At 43.6% G+C, this 15,907-nt stretch overlaps 1 protein-coding gene across 4 annotated transcripts in view; it reads left to right on the forward strand.

The window, feature by feature from the left end:
• Nucleotides 1-15,907, forward strand: part of JARID2 (jumonji and AT-rich interaction domain containing 2) — a 242,643-nt gene that overhangs the window by 142,649 nt on the left and 84,087 nt on the right. For all 4 annotated transcript variants that reach the window (XR_003005824.1, XM_024764233.1, XM_024764213.1 and 1 more), the window contains exon 3: nucleotides 3,548-3,689. Coding sequence is in view for 3 of the 4 variants with exons in the window: in XM_024764233.1 (XP_024620001.1) it covers nucleotides 3,548-3,689 (142 nt within the window). In the remaining variant the exon portion in view is untranslated. The remainder of the gene's footprint in view (nucleotides 1-3,547; nucleotides 3,690-15,907) is intronic.

Here is a 15,907-nt window from a genome sequence, read left to right on the forward strand (position 1 = left end):
GGAAACAGCTGAGGTTTTCTAGTTCACAGAACAGGCAAGCAGTCCCTCTGTGTGGGCCCCTTTTTCCTGATCTGGAAAGTGAATGACAGCCCATCTGTCTCGTAGTTCAGGTAACAGACATTGTTAATCCTTGGCATGGAGGCATCTTTGGTGTTCTTTGAAGATATTAGTCTGATGAGGGCTTGGGACTGTGGACTCAGCACTTCGATTCCTTTTACTGGAGCTCAGTCATGCCTTAGTGTTTCAGAGCATTCGCATCCTTTTGCCTGACATTGAGCTCACATACAGTCAATTAAAATTCCCCCTTTTCATGTAAAACTTGATAATCCAGTTTCCCTGAATTTGTGCTTGGGCAGTTGATTTTTTTTTTTTGGGGGGGAGAAAAGAAACATTATATCCTTGTTCTAGACTGATGCCTCTTAGATATGAACGCTTTTTTCCCATCATGCGTTACTTTTTAACTGTTATTTGTCGTTAGCAGGGTCTGATAGCTTTGTGATAAGTTTTAAGCAGCCTTATTTCCTGTCACAAAATTAATGATCCAAGGTGGAAGAATGCCCCAGCAGAACTTTGGTTTTGGGCGCCTTACTGTGAGTGAACTTTGGATTTGGGTGCCTTAACGTGAGTTGTATTATGATAGCTTGTACAAACATAATTGGTTTCCTGAGATCTAGTGCACACTTGCCCAGAGCTTTATAGTGTCTTAGGGCAATTAGATCTCTTACTGGCTTGAATCTTGCTTCCCCCTGCAATAGTGGATCTCAAGGTGTGGCCCCTAGACCAGCCAAAGCAGAACCAGCATCATCTGGAAATTTGTTAGAAGAGGACACACTGGGGTTATGCCCAGGGTGTAAGTTTGAGGGTCACTACTCTTTACAGTCTACAGAGGTTCTTTTTGTCAGAAGGACCAGGGTATAGCTGTCATTGAATAGCTGAACTTTTCTCTGCTAACTCATTCCTTCACTTACTTACTCATTCACTCACGAGCTGCTTGCTCCCTCAGGAGATGCTTGAGATCTTGTTATGTGCGTACCAGAGGGGACAGCAAGTGCTTCTTCCTCAGGTTCACTGAGCAGTGCCTGCTGGCACTTCTGTTTCCTCCTTGTTCCAAACACAGCTTCAGACAACTACCTCTTCTTCCTCCTTCACTGTCACCAGCACCACCACTGTTTTGGTTTTTGTTTTTTAGGTGTATTGCACATACCAGCTTTGCTCTCCTGGTTTTGCTGTTGCAGGTTTGCTTGCTGGCTCCAGTGATTCATATTCACTGCCCTCCCCTGTTGCTTGCCCTGCAAGTGCAAGGTTTCTTCTTTGTACATACTGCTAACTGATACATACAGGAGCATCTCCTCTCACTACTAAAATTTAGACTTTGTTGGATTTTGCCTGTATCCCCAGTGCCCTGGCATATGGTGGGTGTTAAAAAATGAAGTTATATTTCCTTCCTCCTTTCTTGCTTTATTATCCTTTAAGTCCTTACATACTATAGAAAAATTTGATTTCAACCAAGAGTACACTTTTATTTTAGAGATAATCCCCCTTAAAAATTAATTTTATATATGGTTCCATAACCAGAATTTTTATTTTGAATTTACCATCCTTTTCAAGTGTGGTAATTCATCCATTAGTGCCTGTTTTTTACACGTGACTTATATTATGTCCCTGGGCTAGTTTCCTAATCTGCGTTTATAAGTATGGTCTGTATCTTCCTACTGTTTGGTGGGCTGCTGCGTGGTCATCTCCCCCTGCTCCCCACCGCCCATGACATTGCTGCAGTGCTCTAATTTAGTGCTGGTCAATAGAGATGTTATTTCAACCACATATGTAGTGTTAGTTTTCTAGAGCTGCATTAAAAAATTTTAAAGAAGCAGGTAAGACTAATTTAAATGTATTTGACGTAACCTAATAATACATCCGGAATATTTCAAGAATTAATATCAAATTATTAAAGAAGTGTTAGTTATAGTCAGTTTTAAATAAGGTTAAATAAAAATAATAGTTCATCTTCTTACTCACATAGCCATATTTCAAGTCCTCAGTAGCTCCTGTGACTAGCGGTTACCGTAATGGATAGCACTGCTCTCATCTTTGAAACGTTGGCCACACTTCAACCCTTAGACTCATAGATTTCCCTGCAATTATGTCTCCTGTTTGCCTCACAGTGCAAACTCCCCACATTTTCTGTTTCTCTGGGAAGTTGCCTAGTGTTTTCACTTCCATATTGTAGTCATGACTCCCAAAGCCACAAGTCTGAGTGACAGCCATGGGATTTTATTTACTGCATTGTATTAGATTTCCAGCGTTATGTTATTACTCATACCCTGAAATGATGTAAAAATAGATAACTGGGGAAATGCATGCGTAAACAGGCTAAGTCTGGGGAAATGCATGCGTAAACGGGCTAAGTCCCAGGGTTTTGTTGCAGTATACTGTGTTCTTCCAGAAAATCTTACCCAATATGTAGAATATTGTGTTCTATATAGTGTTTACTGCAACTAATAGGAACCGCTCTTTAAGTGCTTCAACCAAGAAGGGATTTAATACAGGGACGTAAGTGCTTACAAACTTGCTGGAAGGGTTGGGAGAACAAAAATCAAGGGGCCACCCTGCCCTTTTGGCTTCACTTAAAAGCCAAACACCGTGGCTGTGAAAATGCAGACACTTGCTAGCATTTCTGCTGATGCCTAGAGGCTGGTGACTAGACAGTGGAACTGGGGGCCGGTGGCTGTGGACACTTGTGTAGGTACAAGCCCCCCGTTGGTAGAACCTAAATTGTATCCAGAACCCTAGATGCAAGGACATCTGAATGCTAGAAGACCAGGCTTTTATTCAGCTGTGACCCGTTGGCTGGTGGCTCAGCAGCTTCCATGTCACTTGGCATAGCCCTTTTCCCAGTCTGGGTTACTAGTGGCTCATCCTGGGGCCACCAGACTCCCTCTTCCGCATGGTACCGTGTATGGAGTCGTGGAGAATCCTTATCCTCTGAGACAATCAGATTCCAATACAGTGACTCTGATACAGTGGATTGCTATGAAGAGCAAGTTGTACAGTCAGACCTCTAGTTAAGGACTGATACATGGCCACAAGGTAATGATTGATGCTTTTTCTTGGGTGGCAGGTACTGGTTCCTGAAGGCAATTCCAAAAAGGATTTCAGTGTTTCTAGAGTAAATATTTAGCCCTGGAAGGGTAACTAGTTTGAATCGGTAATACGTGAAGTTTGTTTCTTCCTTTCCACTCCCCAGCCCTGAAAGATGTTGATGCACTTCAGAAAGAATGCCACAGTGCATTATTACGATTACACATTTCTGCTTGACTTTCTTACTGTTGGAGTTATTTCTTTGGTAGGCATTTCACTCTCGTGTAAGGTCTAAAGTAGGTTGAGGTGGGACTTTTCCCCCTCCATTCACAAGGGATATGTACCTTCTAATTCTCTTCTATCCAGATTCTTGTCTGCCCTCATCAGCCACTGTGTAGGGTTAACTGTGGTAAAGTGCTGCTTCCTGATGTCATGTATTGAAGTGTTTGTCCCCTTTTTTCACCTGTAGGGCTCCTTGGTAATGGCCAGTCTAAGGGATTAGGACCAGCATCAGAACAGTCAGAGAATGAGAAGGACGATGCATCCCAAGTGTCCTCAACTAGCAACGATGTTAGTTCTTCAGATTTTGAAGAAGGGCCGTCGAGGAAAAGGTTAGTACCCAAGGCTGAAAATATTGGTGCCTTAAACCAGGGACTTCACACTAGGTGCCAGTTTTGTCCGTGTGGGAACAAACTTGGGCCCACTCACCCAATCTCCTGATTTTTTCATAGAGGAGCCAGAATTCTGGATTTTTGTATCAGATATCCTGGTTTCTAAATATTGTCCACTAATTATTATTAGAGATGAATAAAGCAAAAAAATGCTGTGGACCAGAAGAAAACACTTCCCTGCCATAAAAATTGGCCAAAGAGTGGCCAACTTGTAATTCCTGTCTTTGCTGTTCATTTTAATTGATTTTCATCAGTTGTATTCTTGAGTATATTAGATGGTATTTCGCCATTTCTAAAGAGATGTTTCTAAAAATTTGAAGAATTAAATGTGGTGTTTCTGAAAAATTTTTCCCCTTGTCAGGAAAGCAGAATCCACTTGGTGTTAACCAAGTTAGTAGGTGTGAAATCGGTTCTTAAAATTAATTTACCAGCAGGTTTTTAATTTTTTTAAATGACTTTCCTAAATAAGCTTCAGATAGCTTGGTCAGGAAGTTGGCTATGGTAGTTTGATAAGAGTTGTGGCTTCATGGTCAGACAGTGACATTATATAATAATGCTTTTAATTGGGTGTTTTAAAAACCCTTTGTTAGTTATCAGCCTTATTTCACGCCTTGTGTTGTCTGCGCGGACCGCCACCCCCCTTAGAGTTTATATTTCATTTCATTCCTTTTCTGCTCTCATACTCAGTGTTTTCCTGGATGACAAGATTAATTACGTTTTCTTAGAATCTGTTTTTTGGAGAGGTTTGGGAAAGGGGGAAAAAAATAACTCCTGGTCTGGACTTCGTTGTTTGCCCTTTCTATATACAGAATTACAGTTACTTTTCAGAAACCATCTAGTTGTGTATATCTAATGAAGAACTGAATATGGTGGCAAATTAAGAGGAAGGGAGAAGGGTGGCCATGTGTGGATACTTAAAATCCTTAACAGAACTGTACTTTAGATCTGAAATTTGAGATGCATAGCTCCAAGCCTTTATTTTCCTCTGTCACGCAGTGTCTTCAGTTAGAATACCCGTGGCATAGAGTCTGTATTAACTTCCATCCTCTTTTTCCCTTAACGCTCGGCACTGTGTCTTAGAAGGTGTCATTGGATTTGTTAGTACCATTAGCACGCGTATGTAAGAAGTATCTCTGCCAGTGTACTGGACTTTGTATGTTACTCTATTTAAAAACATTTGGCTGAGTGTCTCAGTGTAAGCCTTTAATGTTTCAGATGCTCTGTGACAAACATTCACTCTGCCCCAGTTTGAAAAGTGCACCGTCACAAGAGGGAGAGTTAAAGGGTGCGTAAGAAAAACCACATTAGTAAACATACTGGAATGTGTAATAATACTCTCCATGTTTCCAAATATGGGTGGGGGGTCATGCATCATCTTTCATCTGTTTTTAAGGGAAGAAAAGTCTGTGATTGTGGTTGGAAATGACAGTACCCATCCTTCAGCTACATGGCCATCCATCACCCTCACCTCTGGTGAGGTCGGTCAGCATGGGGGTATGATGACAAAGGCCATTAGGCTTCATTCTCTTGGGGTGGGTGTGGGGAGCCCTTTGTCCCTGGCTCCTAGCGCCTTTCTCAGATGGCAGTGCTGCCGGCGGCTTCCTCTTTGCACGGGACTGTGGTCCTGTGTGGCAGCTGTGTGCAAATCAGTCAATTAACTTTAATTCTCCAGGGCAGTGAAAAAGAGAAACTTTGTTTAGGGGAACTTAGGGAAAACTTAATGCATTGCTAATCTGCTTTAATTATTAGTGTGCCAAGTGCCTTGTTTTACTGAATTATGGATTCATGACAGCATTTTGGGGAGTTACGATCACAGTCTACTATCAGGGACATATAGTGTAGATTAAGGTTTTGACAGGTTAGGCTAGATTTAGGGCTGCTCTGGGGTGGCCTGCGTTGCAGAAAGGGGCTACACTACCCATCCGTAGTTAACGGATGGGTAGTGTAGTTAGGGCATAAATGTCTTGAAGTGTTGCAGGGTACATAGCAAATAGAAAATAATAACTTTTAATAATTTTTGGCTTATTTTGATTCCTTGTTGGTATTTAGCATAAACGTTTAGTATAAATTCTATGGTATGAGCCCTGCCTTGTAAGGGTATGAACTGGAATCTGAATTCCCGGAGCTTTGTCAGTTACTGTCAGACTTCAGTGCTCAACCTTCCTTCATGTTACATGTAACGTACCTTTTCTAAGAAGCAGACGAGTGTGCTGTCTCTGCTGATTCCAAGCCAAGCCCAGAGTAACTACCTAAAGTGGTGATTTTGAAATGTCGCTGAAGCGACATTGAACTGATTGTTGACTAGATCTTACTCTTTATCTAGCGTCTGAAATTCCCATAAATATGCACGAGAAGAGCATGTTTTATGATGCACCACTTGCATTCTCTTTTGGCATTTAGACTTTCTATGTGAGAACACTGAGTCCTAAAATTCCAGTCATGATTTATGTATTTGTTTTGGAAAATGCTCTCTCTCTCTCACCCTCTCCCTCTCTCTCACCCTCTCCCTCTCTCTCACCCTCTCCCTCTCCTCCCCCTCCCCCTCCCTCCCTCCCTCCCTTCCTCCCTTTCTCTCTCTCTCTCTCTCTCTCTCTCCCCCTCTCTCCCCCCCTTTCCCTCTCTCTTTAGAATGTTACGAATTGCTAGCTATTTTTGTACAGTTAATTGCTCTTTCTAGGTGCATGTTTTTAGGATCACCAGTTAATATGCCTTTGTCTTGGTGGAGGAGGGAAAGAAAGGGAATTTATGTGTTTGACTTCCTTAAGAAAAATTGAAATCTGATGTGGAGACTATGCCAACCTCAGTTTAGACCTTGCCCTGAATTTCCAGCCTGCAAGTTGAAGCAATTCCATTTTCTGATTGATGCTTGTAACACATTTCTTAAGTCTTTAGTCAAAACATCCCATGTGTTTACACTGTGTTGTTTTTCTACCGGAAACCCCCTAAGCTATGTTTGGTCCTATGTACTTGCTGCCATTGGTTTTACTTAAGTTGGGGATCTTTTTGGTATATAGGAAGCAGTAGAATCCAGAGTTCCATAGGATTTATTTTTCTTGATTGAGGCAAAAATAAAAGGTATTTCTTTACCTAGTCATTAAAAGGTCATCATCTAAAGTCACTCTTAGTAAAAGGAAAAGCCAACCTCTCTAGAAGCTCTTTGCCTGTTTGACGGACAGGGCAGCCCAGCCATTGAAGATCTGAAGGACTCAGCGCTAGTGGGAGTTCCTAGGCGTTGGTTTTCTTTTTCTTTTGATCCCTGTGGTAGGTGAGTTTAATAAATAATTTTAAAAATCATACATTAATTAGTTCTTACTGTTTAGAATGGAAACATTGTAGAGGTTTTCCGCCTTTAATCATGCCATGCCTAGCTCCTTACCCTCCCCCCCTTATATTGCTCATCCCATGATACTCGGTTATTGTAAAATTTGTTTCCTGCAAGAAGTATCTGAGGATTTTTAGAAACCAGAATGGACCAGTTTTGTCAGTCATGTGTGGATAGACTGTGAGAAACTTGGGAATGATGGTTATGATCAGGATAAGGGATTATGTGTTTGGCTGGTGGAAAGAAGGTGTACAAAGAAGTTGGTGAAATGGTATACTTTCAGGTGTAAGTGCATGGGAGATCCAAAATGCATGGTCCTTCAGGGGTCACTGGACATGGCCACTCAGATATCTAGCAGAATTAAGTGTCGTATGTACTTATTTTATCTTTGGATGGGTGGTAGTTCTCAGGGACGTGTCATGGGCACCTTGTGGTTAAGAGTATGGGCTGGAGCCAGACCGTGGTGGCCTCTTCTGGCTCAGCTGTCTGTTATGTGCTCTTGGGCACGTTCTGTAACATCACTGGGCCTCGGTTTTCTCACCTGTAAAATGTCTGTGACAGTAGTAACCACCTCATGGGGGGTTTTGTGTCCTAGGCAAATTGATTCATGAGGAGCTCCCAGGTATATAATGAGGACTCCGTGTGAGATATTACTGTTAGCTGTCATCAGCGTGTATGACACATGAATTGCTACATGGGGACATGCACATTCATTGAAGACTTCTCAAATGTGATTTTGATTTCTGCAAATTGTGATTTATATCTTTTCTCCATGGCGCCGCCCTCACCACCATCCATGGGGCAGATGGAAAAGTGTGGGCCTGTGTCCCTCTTTTTTTTGAAGTTTACTGAGTCACGGGAAGGACCCTAATGGTGTGGAGTGTGAATTCTTCCACAAAGCTTGCTGTGACCAGGTATTTGCTTGCAAGGAGCAGGTGTGAGTGGGGTGAGGTTGTAGTTTGTGAAGATGCTATCTGGGCTATTCACATGTAAGTCACACCTAAGCCCTTGGGGGGTGGCCCCTATTTCGCTGGTACTTAATAGTAAGATCCCTGACACACTTTAAAAAACAAACTCCACGAGTGTCTACTGAACTAGTAAAAAAAAAAAAAAATAGTGTGGACTGTGCCTCTGTAGGGATGTAAGTGTTTTCTTTTTATTAAACAAGGAGCTGCTGTATTTTAGTTATTTAAGCCTTTGGGAGTGTAAGACTTGATGGAGTTCAGACAGTCAGCCCTGCTCTAGAAGGTTGGATTTTGAATGTGGAGTGTTAGGGGTGAGGACTTGGTGTGGTTCAGGTTTTGGATATGAATACATGTTGAGATGATGAGAATTCTCCCAGGCTTTTAATAGGCATCCCTTTTACAGCTGAATTGTCAAATATTACTGTTTTCCTTATTATTTCTGTTCCGAGGTGCTGTGTTGACATGCAGTAGTTTGCTACCTCCAAGTTTGGAAAGAAGACAGGCCCTTCAAATGCATAGGAGTCTTACTGGGCAGCACGCAGTGTTAGAAATTGGAGTTATTCAACGTGACCATCCTTAGGAATTAGAATTTTACAAGCCTAAATAGTTTTACATATCTGTGTAACAAAATGCATTTGTAGGATAGTTTAATGTTAAATGCACTATTGAATTCAGAGCTATCTTGACTGAAACATACTCTCTACCTACAGGAAGTAAAAAAGGTGCAAAACTGATGAACTGAATATTATGTGGCACCTTTAATAACCACAGAAAATAACTGTAGAGCTACATAAATGTAAAAAATGTAAACCTAGCTGTGTCTAGCCCATCTGCTCTTTTAATTTACCCACACAGCTGTCACTTCTGGTGCTCTTCATTCCTTCCTTTAGATCTATGTGGCTTTCTGGTATCATTTTCCTTTTGATTTTGCTTGTAGGACTTTAGCATTTCCAATTTCTGCTGGTGTTGGATGACTCTTTTAGGTTTTTTATATCTGATAAGGTCTTTATTTCACCCTGATTAAAAAAGAATCTTCTTATTATTAGGGTTGTAGAATCACATGCAGTTGTGAGAAATTCACATTCAGTTTTGGAAGATATTTTTGCTGGGTATAGAATTGTGGGTTAATAGTTCCTCCTCCTCCACTCCCCTGTGGAGGTTGTTAAAGGTACTGCTCCACCGTCTCCTTGCGGTGTATCTGGCAAGACATCTGCTTCTAAAGTTTTAAAAAATCTATCATACAATATGCTTTCATATAGGATTCTTGTGTTTGGGCTTCATAGAGCTTCTCAGTTTTGTAGATTTCATTTGGGAAAGATTAGAACCGTTATTTCTGCAGGTATATTTTGCATGCGTTCCTCCCCCTGCCCTGTAGGGATTTCAGGTGCACGTACATCAGGGTGTTCCAAGTTGTTCCACAGCTCATGAATACTCTGTTCATTTTATTCCAGTCTTTTTTTTTCTCTGTTTCATTGTAGATAGTTTCTACCTAATATCTGCAGACATATAATTTTCGCCTCAGACATTGTTGTCTTTAGTCTCTAGACGTCTCTAGATTTTGGTCTTTTTATAATCTTTAGTGTCTCCCCCTAACATAGCTTAGTCTTTGTTCTACCTTCTCGAACATATGGAATGGAATTATAATAGATGTTATTAGTGTATTTGTCTACTAACCTATCATGTGTATCACGTATGGGTCATTTTGGATTGATTGATGTCCCTGCACTCATTGTAGGTCATATCTTCCTCCTATTTTGCTTGCCTGGTAATTTCTTATTGGATGCCAGGCATCGTAAGTTTTCTTTTGTTGGGTTCTGGGTATGTTTGTATTTCTCTGCCTCTTCTCAAGCATTGCTCTAGGGTGTGATTAGGTTACTAGAGAACATTGAACCTTTTAAGCTTTGTTAGGTAGGGCCAGAGAGCAGTGTTTGGTGTAGGGGTAGGTTTTCCCAACTATTCAGGTAGAACCCATATAAGTGCTTTACTCAGTGCCCTGTGAGTTATGTGTACCATTTTGACAAAGCATGATTCCCAGCCCTGTGTGGGGTTTGGGGAGTGTTCCCTGTAATTCTTTCTTGTGGTACTTTTCCTTGGGTACTTCCCTCACACACGTGTGCTCAGCGAGTACTTGAGGAGGGTCCTCAGCAGATTCCAGACTTTTCTGTGTGGCTCTTGCCTCTCTAGTACTCTGCTCTATACATTCTTTTCCTCCCCAAACTCTCAATTCCTTCTCCTCAACTCGGGGATTCCTCTGGATTTCTCTCAAGGTCGTAATCTGGGCAGTCATTTGTTTCCCAGGGACTGTGGTGCTTTGTTGTGTGATGTCCATTGTCTTGTGTGGATTTTTAGTTTTTCCAGGCAGCAGGGGAATCCTGTCCCTGTTACTCTGTCTCAGCCAGAAGCGGAAGTCCTATCTGTTCTTTGAATGTTGACTGAGAGAAAGAGAATGAGATAGAAACACGACATGGGAAATGTAGCTACTATGTTTGCACTTTATCTTAGTCATGGTCATAACCTCACGTTTAATTAGTCATCAAAAAAGAAAAAAGTGAATTGCCTAAGTAAGGCCCCAATGCAATGAAATAGAAAATTTCAAAATAAAGAAGCAGCTGACTTATAAATAGAAAATCTCCCTCCACAAGAGAGCATGTTGCTAGTAGAAATCCATCCTTCATACTCTTTGAAGCTCCAGAAGCTCTGTCTCTAAAAGAACTGTCCCTTAGTGAATATAACATATCGTGCTAATAAATCTTTCTTACTTTAATCCTTATGAAATACCTGGAAGGTTTTATTACCCTGTTTTATAGCTGAGTCGACAAATGTTCAAAATACTTCACCAGTGGCATGTTTCGTGTAAATAGCAAAGTCACGATTTGAACCCAGCTCTTCATATCTCTAATTCCTGGAACTTTTCCACTATGTCACTTTCCATCAGGAGTATCGGATGTAGGTCTTATTTTTTCAGGTACCTTCAGGACAAATTCCAGAAGGGTGCTCCTTTGGGTCAGCAGTGCCCGGCTTGGCGAGCTGAACCCCCGTGGCTGGTTCACTGTGCCTCTCGCCCCCTCAGCTGAGCACCTCCATGCACTGGACAACTCTTGCGGCCCCTCAGATTATATAGCCTATAAATGGTCTCTTCTCTGCTGGTGCTTGTATTCCTTCTTTAATGTAATAAGTGAAATTTTTTTGTTCATTGTAAACCAAGCAGTAGATAGAAGACAGGTGAATCTTTAGTTTCTTTTGAGTAAAACACACTTTGCTTTTGAAATCATTTCTGGAGCCTTCCAGTATTAGAGGTTAGAGATCATGCTTTCCTGCACAAGTCATTCTGGATGTGAGAACTCTGAGGACCTAACTGACTATTTTATTTCAAGTGACCGTTCCAGATAGATCGTGATGACTTAGTGATTATAGTGGGTTGTTCCTACATCCCTCTGGAAAAATGTGCTTTTCTTTCACTTCACTTTTCACTCTTGTTGGCTCACCTCAGGTTCCTGCTCATGGGTGGGTCTCTTTCACCTTCCCTGCTGTTCAAGTTTGGGAGGGGAGTTTGCATCTCTCAGCTCTACACACCTTAACCCTGATCTTAAGTGTTTTCCCAGATTAAGTGGCCACCAAGGTGAATCTGAAAGTCACGTGACTCCAGTTGGCTAGCAGAGAGCTGGGAGAGCCTTTCTGATTGTGCCAGGGCTTCTCAGTGTCATCACCCACGGTTATGGTTAGATAGATTCTTCTCCAGCAGCAGCATCCCCTGGGCTTTGTTCACACCTCTCAGATCCTGCTCATGAGTTCTGTCCCCTCGGTAACCCAAGACACTGGCAGTCTGTTCAAGAGAACCCTCCCGCGTCCCGTCCCTCATGGTGACATGGAGCCTGGCCATGGTGTCTGCGGAACCATGGAAGCCACTCTAATCAGCATGATGTCTGACTGGTTTTGCACATGACATTTTTTATGGGTGGTTGGTTTATGGGATTCCCCGTTTCCTCTTCCTGTCTTGGAATTTTGACTGTGTGGAAGATTGTTACCTGTGTGGCATGAATTGGGGGTTTCAAGACAATGTTTTGCATTGCTTTGGTTTCCAAGAAGCAGACCCTTTTCCTCATTTAACAAAGCATCTTGTGGAGTCCATCTGTGTGGTCCTTCTCACACGTTACGCCCTCTTGACTGTGCACGTGAAAATGCACGAGCAACGCCCTTTATGGAGGACTAAAAGCACAGCCCAGTCACGGATCAGAGGATCAGAGGAAGGAAAGCCCAGGTCTAGGTGGTGCTTTGGGAGGTGGGGCGGAGGACGCAGAGGGTGGAGCTTGGAAGAATCTGGAACTGGGTGGGGATTGAGGTTGCTTCGTGATTGCCCAGACCTGGGCTGATGATTTGGGGTTCCCTGTGTGGAATGTGTGTAGATTTGTTTGGCCTAAATGGCAGGACGGACTGCAGGTTCCCTTCCCTTTGGAATGTTTTCTTTCTCCCCTCTACCCTGTGCTTCTAGCTTTAGCAGAGGTGCACTGTTACCGCCCAAACCAGCATAAGTAGGGCTGAGGGGTGCTCTGTGTGCTTGACTTCACCCTGGGCTGAGCCCCTGCGTGTTGTCCTGGGTTGGGTACGTGGGAGGCAGGAGCTGGCAGAAGGGCGTCACCTCTCATCCCCAGTCCCGCTGACTCTCACTGGCCTGCTTTTCCTTAGGGCCGTGGTGGCGAGGCCGGGGGAGGTCAGGTGTGGAGGGCAGTGTTCAGGGCTTGCGGGCTGCTGCTTGCACTGCGTGGTGCTCCTGTCCTTTTCCAGGTTCCCTGTCCTTGCACGGAGTCTCCTTACCTGCTTTCTCAAGGCACTTCCCTCCTTGGAGAGCCTTCCTGCCGCTTCTCTCTCCTTTCCCCTTCTTTTTCTCGAACCTGTGGACATGGCACGTGGCTTTAGCCTCCTGAGACCCCCTCCTGACTTCAGTGCCTCTGGCCCGGCACTGTTCATAGGTGTATCCCCGGGACCAGGACTCTCATACAGTCCGTGAGGCCATTGTTCCTGGGACAGGAAGACAGTTTTCCAGGGCCTTGGTGTCTATGAGATTTTCTAAACTCTTGGAGTGATGCTGGGTCCCTGGGTAGCATACAAACATGTGTAAACTATTGTGTGTCCATTCCTCATGGCCTCTTGATCTTATGGCAGGTGACACCTGGGTGGGAGACTTATCCCTGATTGATCCTCTGAGTTATTAGATGGTTTAAGGAGTGACGTGTTTTTTTCTGGCGCAGTCTTATATCTAGGCCTTTGATTAGAAATCGGGAGAGAGAAAATTCTGAGATTTCAGGATCGTGTGGACTGACACTTCATCTCCTTGGAGAACCTTTTTCTGCTGCTTAACTCAACTTTTCCTCTTAACTCTCCATGAGAAAGACAGCCTTCCAAAAGAATTACCCCTTTGCAGGGTGGCTTCGACAAATGTTTATGTGCCACTTCTGGTGTGCCAGCCAGATTCTAAATTGTTTACGTGTATTAGTCCATTTGATTCTCACAGCAGACCCTTTGGGATAGGTCTTTGAACATCATTCCCATTTTGTAGATGAGAAAACTGACACACAGAGGGGCTTGGGTGAACTTTGCCAGGAGATAAAGCCCCCAGATTATTTCAGAACTCAGTAAATGGTTTCTACCCACCTTGAGTGGAGTGGTGCAGAGCCCCCATGGAGTGCTGGTGTTGGAGACGGATGGAAGAGTTCTGTTTTCAAAATTTTGGGAGAGGTCTGAGGATTCTCAGGGCTGGGCCAAGCGATACCTTTCTAACCCTCAGAGGAGTGGGACCTTCAGGGAAGCAGAGTCCAGGAATGCTGATTTCTTCATCAAGATTCGAGTTGTTTGCCAGGTACTGGGTGGATCTAAGATATGGTCGACTAAGCCTCATTTTGAGCTGCAGGAAATCTCCGTTCCAGAGGGAAGAAGGAAAGAAGCAGATCATTTCAAATGCTGTGTGTTGAGTACCATGGAAGATGTGATGTCTGTGGGACACTAGGGGGTGTCTAGGGAAGTTGGGGCACCCTACAGTGAGCTGACAGGAACATTTGAGTTTTTCCTTTTGTAGACTCTTTCACTCTTGCTAGGCTCTAGATTTCGTGGAGAAGCTCTTGTAACTTCCTGACGGAGGGTGTTGGGAGCCAGCTTCTTGGGCAAGGTAACACGGAGAGACAGGCCCAGTGCCGGGGGCGCAGTCAGCCCGGTAGCTGGATGTGTTGGAGCCACATTAATCACGCGATGAGCATGTTGGGTGCTGCAGAGCAGGGAGGGCCAGCGCTCCATGCCGGGAGCTTCTTCGCAGAGGCTGAGCCTTGACACATGACGTGGTCAGTGTGCTCTGTAGCAGGCTGTTTCTGGAAGGCCTGGTGTACTTCAGTACTTTCTCTAACTGACTTGACCAGAGGGCTGGAAGGGGGCAGGGTTTATTTACTAACTTTTCTGTACAGCACGTTTGAGATAAGAAGGTTAGTTGATATTTTGAAGGGGCACACGTGTTTGTTGGGACAAAAATACAGGTCCCACTCCAGTTTTCTTCTGTCTTGCAGAATCCATCGTCAGGATTGATGCATTATTGTAGTTATTTAAGCAGTCACCTGTAGTGAGAGTAGGGTGCACCTGACACCCCACCCTGCCTGTCCTGGGCCTGCAGAGACCTGCAGTGGTCTGGGAGCTGTGCAGGCTTTGAGTTGGACCAGCCCAGGTAGGCAGCCTTGCAGTAACCAACAACCCAGGTGGTTCTTCGAATTAAACACGGTAACGTATCTCAGCAGTAGGTAGGCGCCTGCTATGCTGTAGCCTTGGTCCCCAAATCACTCCAAGCCAAGATGTGCTGAGAGGCACGGGAATTGATGTTTGTTGGATGCGTGTTGAACGATAGCATTAGTTAGCTTCCTTTGATTAGAGGAGGGAACAGATGGGCTCCCTGTCTTCACCTTAGTAAATGAAAAACAAACCCCAGTCGCGATCTCTTTCTTTTTTTGAACCAAAGGATGAATTGACTTAAACATAGAGGTTCTTGGATAATCAGAAAGGGATTGGCGGGGGGCGGGGCTGGGGGGGGCTTTGGTAATTGAAAGCTATCACTGTCATTTTCTGGTTTTGATTAGGAGACTTTTAGAATAAATTTATGTTGGCTCCATCCTTACTTGACTTTTAAAGTTATCATTGGAATTTCCGTTTTTAAGTGTCTCTTAAAGCACCACATATCTGGCCTGGCTCATTTGGGGTGGGGTAGCACCTTGTATATGGAGTAACACAGTGTAGGAACCTAAAGCAGGGAGAGGTGTATCCTTCTGGCATTAGTGCAGTTTATTTTCAGATTTACTGTTAATGCTGATCTTCCTGGAATCGTGTATTAAGCTTTTTCATTAGTGAAACTGGGCTCCTCTTTTCTTAACACATTACTTTTCCTGCTAGAGAGGGATTCTGTTTAGAGAAGTCTTCGTAGATAGTCAGTTCTTCTCCATAAAGACGTACCACCCTCCTAAGAGGTCAGTGCACATGGGTCTTAGTGTGAAGGAAGGAATGGGAAACACGGGGCCTGCCCCAGAGCCCGTGTGTCCTCTGCAGGGTTAGAGATTGGCAAAATCCCTTTGATTTAATTGGTCACTAGTTGTTACTGAGGACAAATTTTTGGATGCTTGTGAGAATGGGCAGCTGCTCCCAGAATTCGCTTAAGGTTCCTGGTAAGCACACAGGCTTCTGCTGCATTTATTTGCTTAAGGAAAATGGTAGAACTTCATTTGAGGCAGTTTTATTACCGCTGTGGCCATTTCCTTTTTCTGTTACCTCAGAGATCTGATTGCAGGGATATCACTTCCACCTCCTATGCAAATGATGGTGTAGCATGCATGCTTTGTGGTTGCCAC

Source organism: Neophocaena asiaeorientalis, unplaced genomic scaffold, assembly GCF_003031525.2.
Source record: "Neophocaena asiaeorientalis asiaeorientalis breed wild unplaced genomic scaffold, Neophocaena_asiaeorientalis_V1.1 scaffold427, whole genome shotgun sequence".
Lineage (NCBI taxonomy): Eukaryota > Metazoa > Chordata > Mammalia > Artiodactyla > Phocoenidae > Neophocaena > Neophocaena asiaeorientalis.